The following is an 8,407-nucleotide window of genomic DNA, read 5'->3' as shown; positions in this document are numbered from 1 at the left end:
GCACACAAAGGTGGCAACAACAAAGCCCGGTGTGAGCGGGGCAGCGGCTCGGAGCAGCATGTGGGTGTGGGGAACGGGGATCGGGGCGCCGGGGCCGGGGCAGGCGCGGGGCTGCGGCTGCGATGGCTGCGTTGCCCCTTTAATTGTGTCCCCAGCCCTCGGGCGTCTCTGTCCAACGCCCACGTCAGCAAATACCTTTTGTTTCTGTGCCGCTCGGGCTCGCAGGGCTGCGGGAGCAGCGGCGCGGCGCCTGCAGGCACGGCGAGCCCCGAGGCGGGGCCGGGGATCCCGCAGCCACCGCCCGCCCGTTCCCCCCGGCTCGGCGGCAGCGCCCGCAGCTCCCCGCCGGTGAGTGGCCGTTGTGCTTCGCGCTGATGGGAAGGACCGGGCGGGCGGCGGGGCGGGTGGGTGGCGGTGAGGAGGGCGCGGGGCTCCGCGGTGGCCGGGGGTGCCCGGAGCCGCTCGGTGCCGCCCGGAGCCGCCCGGTGCCGGCGCTGCCGCGTCCCCGCCGGGCGCCATTTGCAGCCCCGGGCGCGGACACAAAGGGGCTGCGCGGGGCGGGCGGCGGCGAGAGGCGGCGGCGGAGCGGGGGCGCTGCCGGCGGAGGCGAGAGGGAGCGGCGGGAGGGAGCGGGAGCGGGACCGGCCGGGGTAACCACGGGCGCCCGGCACCGGGCGGGACACGGGGGGCTCTGGCGGAGCGGCACCGGGCGGCTCCGTTCCCGCGGGCGGCTGCGGGCGGCACGCCCGGCCCGGGGCGGTCCGTGCGGGCGGAGGGCAGCGCGCAGCCGGCCGGGGCTGGCGGGCGCTGCGGTCCCCGCGGCGGGACCGAGACCGGGACCGGGAGGCGCCTCCGGGCTGGCGGAGCGGCTCCGGCGCCTTCGGGCGTCCCGGGCTGCCCGGGAGCGAGCGGCCAATTCGGCCGGGCGGGCGGGTGAGTGACGGCGGCCGCGGCCAATGCCGGGGGCTCGGGACGGGAGGGCGGCGACCCCCGGGCGCTGCCGCCGCATTCGAGCGGTCCCGGTGCGCCGGGGCGGAGGCTGCGCCCGCCGTGCGCCCGCCCGCCCCAGCCGCGGCTCTGCCCAGGGCGGGAGGGCCAAGCTCTTTTGCAGAGTCTGAGAGCCATCATGGCTTGGTCGATGTAATTTTCCTTCTTTTGGGATACGGAGTAATCCCGCTGGGACATCTTTTCACCTCTTTTGGAGTTAAGTTTCTTCTCTCTTGTTATGCAGAGTAGCGGCCGCAGGGAGATTGGAGATACTTTGGGAATGTGATAGCGCTTTTTAAAAGAGAGCTTATCTCTTTGAATTAGGATTCAGCATCATTGATTTAGATGATCATGATGATGTTTTTTTCCTTTACAGCAAACCTTCCTGTTACTCCCCGCCTGGAATGGAGATTTCTTCCCACCAGTCTCACCTCCTGGAGCAGCTGAACGAGCAGCGGAAGCAGGACTTGTTCTGTGACTGCAACATCCTGGTGGAGGGCAAGGTCTTCAAAGCCCATCGCAATGTGCTGTTTGCCAGCAGCGGCTACTTCAAAATGCTCCTTTCGCAGAGCTCGAAGGAGACCAGTCAGCCAACAATAGCCACGTTTGAGGTCTTCTCTCCAGAGACGTTCATGGTCATCCTGGACTTTGTGTATTCAGGGATATTGTCTTTAACGGGTCAGAATGTGATCGAGGTCATGTCAGCCGCCAGCTATCTGCAGATGACAGATATCCTCAATGTCTGCAAGACCTTCATTAAGTCCTCATTGGATATTAATGAAAAGGAAAAGGATCATTACCTCAGCCTCTCGGCCAAAAGTGCGAGCACTGAGCCCACCCCTGCCCGCCCGGCTCTTTACCGCTCCAGAAGGAAAGCAAAGAGCAACCCCCGGCGCTCCTACTCCATCCCGGATGAAAAACCCAACGGGAACGAGAACTCCTGGAGCAGCTACAGCAGCTACCTGTCCTCGCAGGTGATCCTGCAGCGGGCAGAGACGCAGCTGTCCAAGAGAGGCAGGAAACAGAGCTCCACGAGGAAGCGCCGCAAGCACCGGGAGCTGGCAGGGGGCAAAGCGGACAGAGCCGAGCGAGCCGGAGCCTCGGATCCCGCCCACAGCGCCCGGGGCAGCGCAGAGGAGGAGGAGGAGGAGGCCGAGTTTGATGCCGAGAACGAGGAGGATCAGGATGAGTTTGGATATCACCCCGCAGCAGAGGCCGCAGCCAAGAGGTGGTCGGTGGCTCAGCTAGAGCAAGAACTTTCCAGAACTCCCGAGTTCATGGAGTTAAAGGCAGAAGAACTGTACACCTCGATGCCCACGATTTTAGGGGTAATGAGTAGCTGGAATGAAGGTAAACAATAGGAACAGCTTGGAAAAGTTTGGGTTTGTTTAGGAGAATTCGGGTGGTGATTTGGTGTGGCTGCATGGAAACCAAAAACCTGCCTGGAATTACAGGTGAAGGTAAACAATAGAACCAGCTTGGAAAAGTTTGGGTTTGTTTAGAATTCAGGTGGTGATTTGGTGTGGCTGCATGGAAACCAAAAACCTGCCTGGAATTATAGGGGATTTTATCTGCTCAATTTTAGTGCTAACACTGAGATTTTGAAGCAGAACAGGGCATGGGAATTGGAATGGGACTGACCCAGGTATTCTGTGCATTTCAACCCAAACATGCCTGATTATTTGAGGCTAAGTGGAGCTTAATGAAGCCTTAAGGGCTGTAATTGGCTTGGGGACCTGAAGGACTGAGTCTCTCCAATATCTGGCAGTCACAGAGATATTTAACCTCAGCCCAATCCAAGTCCTTGACATGAGAGGCCCTGGCATTGCTGGGATGTTGCATTTTGGGGTCCAACCAGCCCAAACTTCTGCCAGCACCTGCCTGTGAGGGTGGAACAAAGCTGGCAGGTTTATTCCCATGTGCATTCCTTTGGAAATGAACACATCTGTAAATCATATAGATCACAACTGCATATTCTAAAGACATCTTTATATATCACCCAGAGATTATAAATGTCAAAGCTATGAGCCATTAGCTGGTGGAAGGGTCAGATATGATGGCTATGTATAAACAGCTGCATATTTATGATAACCTTTATATCTAAAAAATGTTGTCAGGAGGAAAACACTATCAAGTGGTCAATTAACATTGAAATAACAATAAAAATGCGAGCTGGGGGACATACAAGATATATATTTAACAAATCTATATCCCCCTGATTTATGAACCAATTTTCTAAAACTTATTTTTAGTTCAATTTCTCTCTCAATGATATCTTATTCCATAACATTTCTTATCTCAAAGTATACATCAAATACATACTATGTAAACCTTCTGTCAAACTTTGAAAATTTTCTATAAATCCATTTCCCACATCCCCCAAAGCCTGTATTTTATGTATCATTGTATACTATATATCATACATACTTATATATAAGCATCCAAATATGCCAAATATTGGAGATTTTTCCTATTCAAAGAAAATTTGAGCTCTCATGTATTTTAAAGTGAGAACTGATGAAAGTATAGGACTAAGCTGTGCTGTGTGCCAGGTCACCTGCCCTGGATGCATTTCAAGTGCCCATTCTGCACCCACATAATATAATTATAATATAATATATAAGCATCCAATGCATTTATAATATAATTGTAATATAACATATATTATAAATATATATATATATGATATTACAATGCATTTGTAATATATTATAATACTAAGCATTTATAATATAATTGTAATATAATATATATGCATCCAAATATTGGGGATTTTTCCTATTTAAAGAAAATTTGAGCTGTATGTATTATTAACTGAAAACTGATGAAAGTACAGGACTAAAGCTGTGCTGTGTGCCCTGTCCCTGGCAGGTGACTTCCCTGGATGCGTTTCAAGTGCCCATTCTGCACCCACATAATATAATTATAATATAATATATATGCATCCAATGCATTTATAATATAATTGTAATATAACATATATTATAAATATATATATATGATATTACAATGCATTTGTAATATATTATAATCCTAAGCATTTATAATATAATTGTAATATAATATATATGCATCCAAATATTGGGGATTTTTCCTATTTAAAGAAAATTTGATCTGTGATAAATTTTATGCTGAAAATTGATGAAAGTTCAGGACTAAAGCTGTGCTGTGTGCCCTGTCCCTGCCAAGTGACCTGCCCTGGATGCCGTTCAAGTGCCCGTTCTGCACCCATATAATATAATTATAATATATAAGCATCCAACTATCCCAAATATTGGGGATTTTTCCTATTTAAAGAAAGGACTGAAGCTGTGCCGTGTGCCCTGTCCCTGCAGGTGACCTGCCCCGCATGCGGTTCATGTGCCCGTTCTGCATGCACATGATATAATTATAATATAATATATATATTGGGGATTTTTCCTATTTAAAGAAAGGACTGAAGCTGTGCTGTGCGCCCTGTCCCTGCCAAGTGACTTGCCCTGGATGTGGTTCAAGTGCCCGTTCTGCACCCACATGATATAATTATAATTTAATATATATATTGGGGATTTTTCCTATTTAAAGAAAGGACTGAAGCTGTGCTGTGTGCACTGTCCGTACAGGTGACCTGCCCTGGGTGCATTTCAAGTGCCCATTCTGCACCCACATGATAATATAATATAATATAATATAATATAATATAATATAATATAATATAATATAATATAACATATTGGGGATTTTTCCTATTTAAAGAAAGGACTGAAGCTGTGCTGTGTGCCCTGTCCCTGCAGGTGACCTGCCCCGCATGCGGTTCGAGTGCCCGTTCTGCACCCATATAATATAATATAATCCAAATATTGGGGATTTTTCCTATTTAAAGAAAACTCGAGTTGTGACAAATTTTAAGCTGCAAACTGATGAGAGTACAGGACTGAAGCTGTGCTGTGTGCCCCGTCCCTGCAGGTGACCTGCCCCGCATGCGGTTCAAGTGCCCATTCTGCACGCACACGGTGAAGCGGCGGGCGGACCTGAAGCGCCACCTGCGGTGTCACACCGGGGAGCGGCCGTACCCCTGCGAGGCGTGCGGGAAGCGCTTCACCCGCCTGGAGCACCTCCGCAACCACTTCCAGACGGTAGGAAACCCCCCCAAAACCTTTTTTACAGCACAATTTCCCTCCGAGGTTAAGCGTTTGGGAGGATTGGTTTGTAGGTGTTCAGCAAAGACTCTGCTCGTTGTGAAACTGTCAATTGATTCACTGGTAGGCATCTCAAACTCAACACCAGCAAAGCAGCATATCAGCTTGAATTATTCATTATTACTATTTAATTATTTCAGTATTCATGATTTTATGTGGCAATTTGTATTTAAAATTTAATTTTTCAGCACATTTTCTGTCAGCCCAACAAGCCACGACCATAATTGACATAGACTCCATGCATTTACAGAAGGCTCATAATAATCTTTATTATAAACCTATGGTTTTAGACCCGAGTTTGCTGCAGGTGGACCTAATTGGTTCTCTAATTAAAACACCATCACTGTTGGCTAATTAAGAAACCACCCTTTGGTAAACAAATCTCCATAACACATTCCACAGGTGCAGCAAGTTAAGAATTGTTTCTCATTCTTTTTTCTGAGCTTCTCACAGCCTTGCCCAGAATGACACCTGGGAAAGTTCTGTTGCTCTCTGTGACAATTTTATGGTCTAAAATAAAAGGATGAAGGCTGAATGTCTGTATGTGTCAGGACCTTCTCATAGCCCTGCCCAGAATGACACCTGGGAAAGTTCTGTTTCTCTCTGTGACAATTTTTATTGTCTAAAACAAAAGGATGAAGGCTGAATGTGTCAGAACCCAGGGCATCCCTCTGGCTGTACTGAGCAGCCAAGACCCCTGCCAGGGGTCTCAGAGCCCAAAATGCCCCTGTGGGTTTGATTATGGAGCAAGTTCCCAACCTTAGATGAAGATCAGCAAGCCACAGCAGTTTAGGTAGAATAATAGTGAAGTTATCACAGGGTGGAAAAGTAGATTTTGGGGTTTTTGGTATGGGGGTTCAGGAGGGATGGAGGGAACTGGGTGTGTCCAGCCTTTCTCCTTCTTGGCTTCCATCTCCTGCTGTGATGTTGGCACTTACAGATTGGTTTAGAGTAGAAGCTCTCTGTCTAACAGGTGATAGGTGCATTGCTCTGTAAATCATCCTTTCTTAGCAGAGTTTGGTTGGATATTATAAAAGAGTTTATATCTAAGCTTCAAAGACGACACTTGCTGATGCAATTAACTAATCTACAGCTCTCAAAGCTGAAGCTAGCTCTTTATTTTAAGGTAGAACTACTTTTCATCTGAAAGTGCTGACTTATCAAAATTGGAGTGCTTTGTGGGAAGATGTTTGAGCAAAAATTGAATGAGGAGAATCTGCCAGCTTGATGGAGCAAGGGGCAATGGCAAGTTGAGAACTCGTATTGGGAAGTAATTGTAAATATTGCACATGTAGTTTTTACTATGAAAAGGGGGCAGGCAGAGTGCTTGGAACTGTCTTGGTGAGCAAATCTTGGCGAGGCAGGAGAACGAATTTTATAGATAAGGTACAATAAGCAACCTTGAGAGCGAGAAATGAAGAGCTGGCTCATTCTTCAAGTGCCAGGCTGGGAAAAGAGACTTTCTAATTTTTCTCTGGATCACTCTGACAAGCTAAAGAATGAAATCCTTTCAGATCCACCAGGCTGGCAAGCTGATCTGCAGGAAGTGCAAGCGGCAGGTGACGGAGCTGACGGGCTGCGTGGTGCAGCAGGGCACGCGGCGCTAGCTCAGTCGGTAGAGCATGGGACTCTTAATCCAAGGGTCGTGGGTTCGAGCCCCACGTTGGGCGCCAAAATATTGGAATAGGAATCCCAGTATTACCAGTTAGATTGTGCCTGGGCCAGTCTGACCCCTGCTGCTGGGCCAAAGGCGGCAACTGTGGTGTGTCACCCCAGAGATAGCTTTGGCTTGCTGGAGATCGCAGCTGGGCACTGAACAAGTCCAGGCTTGGTAGGAACTCCGTTTACCTCAGGAGAGCTTCAGGCGATGGTGAGGAGGAAAAGGAGATGGATTCTGCTGGAGGGTTTAATATCCAGAGGTTTATTCCATGGTTACAGAGGTCTGAATGTAGGCAACTGCTCCAACAGAATGCCAACCACATGGCTTGATTCACCTTTTAAGCTCAGGGACAGGGGAAGGGGAGGGACAGCTGAGCACCAACCAGGTGGGAGGGGCAGGGTCTCAAGGGACGAGGGACACCTAGACAGGCCAATGACCCCCAGGCCTGAGGGGCATCCTTTGGACTTGACCAACCACACGACGCCTTGCTGGAATGTTAAGCCTGATTGACAGGACTCACTCAGCAAGGGGGCGAGGGGGAAGAGGTATAGGCACACCTAGGAGGTGACCTGGAAGTCTAAAATGGGACATTACAGCACACCGCAACACTTGAGAGCGAGAAATGAAGAGCTGGCTCATTCTTCAAGCATTGGGCTGGGAAAAGAGACTTTTAACTTTCTCTGGTCACTCTGACAAGCTAAAGAATGAAATCCTTTCAGATCCACCAGGCTGGCAAGCTGATCTGCAGGAAGTGCAAGCGGCAGGTGACGGAGCTGACGGGCTGCGTGGTGCAGCAGGGCACGCGGCGCTACAGGCTGTGCCACAAGTGCTTGGCACAGGCCAATTTCGACAGCATCCCCGAGGATTTCAGTCCTGCTGGACACTCTCCTGCCTCCTCCACGGGAAATCAACGGCCCAAATGGGATTTGGAGGAGGAGCAGAAGTCAGGGGAAGAGACAGGGGAGGAGGAACCCTATAATTTGGTTGTCCGACACAATAGCGATGAAATTCCAGAGGAGGTGAAGGAAAAGGTGAAGCCAAATCTGAGGTAGAGCTTTGTGGATTTGTTATTGTGTTCAAGATTTAATAATAACAATGCTGGTATTTTACTTTTAATAAAATGAAGTATTGTTAAAAGTCTGTTCTGAGAAGCAACATTTGGACTGAAAGAATTTGTTTTGCAGACATGGAACAGTGTAATTGCTTCTAAATGTCATCCAGAAATGAGGATCACAAAATAACCTGAGTTGAAAGGAACATTGAAGTCCAGCTGCTCACTTATTATCTGGAAATTATTTAGAAGAATTGTTTTATATTTCATCAAAGACTTGCCCAGAGCTCTTGCTGTGAACCAATTTACAGTTCTACAAAGGTTCTCTATGATACAGATTTTTAAAAACCAAATATTGCTAATTTGCTTTGGAAAAACTCCTAGTGAGGTGAGCAGCTGAGAAATGTTAAACCACTTTTTTTTGCTGTAATTAATTTGTACATAACACATCAGAAAGCTCCTAAGAAAGGAGTGAAGGAAACAAGTGGAGTTCTTCCTGTTGAAGAACCTTTTTATTTTTGTTTTCTTAGT

General features: G+C 48.5%; 1 protein-coding gene and 1 non-coding gene across 2 annotated transcripts; both read left to right on the top strand.

Moving 5' to 3' along the window:
• The first annotated feature begins 304 nt into the window (after positions 1-304).
• On the top strand, positions 305-7,881 carry LOC128947850 (zinc finger and BTB domain-containing protein 8A-like). The gene is made up of 4 exons (XM_054292342.1): positions 305-348; positions 1,364-2,337; positions 4,933-5,102; positions 7,545-7,881. Exons 2-4 carry the CDS (start codon positions 1,392-1,394, stop codon positions 7,875-7,877), a joined length of 1,449 nt encoding a protein of 482 aa, XP_054148317.1. The 5' UTR covers positions 305-348; positions 1,364-1,391; the 3' UTR covers positions 7,878-7,881.
• Positions 6,765-6,838, top strand: TRNAK-CUU (transfer RNA lysine (anticodon CUU)). Its single transcript has one exon. It is a non-coding gene; the product is annotated as a tRNA-Lys (tRNA).
• Positions 7,882-8,407: the final 526 nt, after the last annotated feature.

This window comes from Melozone crissalis, unplaced genomic scaffold (genome assembly GCF_028551555.1).
Source record: "Melozone crissalis strain CALT ecotype California unplaced genomic scaffold, PUWL_Pcris_2 ptg000108l_1, whole genome shotgun sequence".
Taxonomy (NCBI): Eukaryota; Metazoa; Chordata; class Aves; order Passeriformes; family Passerellidae; genus Melozone; species Melozone crissalis.
The sequence above is the reverse complement of the archived record's forward strand: the minus strand, read 5'-3'. Positions and strand labels throughout refer to the sequence as shown.

What these genes read in the sequence shown, in the direction of transcription:
- LOC128947850 (XM_054292342.1), top strand. Translation starts at nt 1,392, where the DNA reads ATGGAGATTTCTTCCCACCAGTCTCACCTCCTGGAGCAGCTGAACGAG. An exon ending in AATGAGTAGCTGGAATGAAG is followed by an intron (nt 2,338 to 4,932) that starts GTAAACAATAGG and finishes CCGTCCCTGCAG; the next exon opens with GTGACCTGCCCCGCATGCGG. An exon ending in TCCGCAACCACTTCCAGACG is followed by an intron (nt 5,103 to 7,544) that starts GTAGGAAACCCC and finishes AAATCCTTTCAG; the next exon opens with ATCCACCAGGCTGGCAAGCT.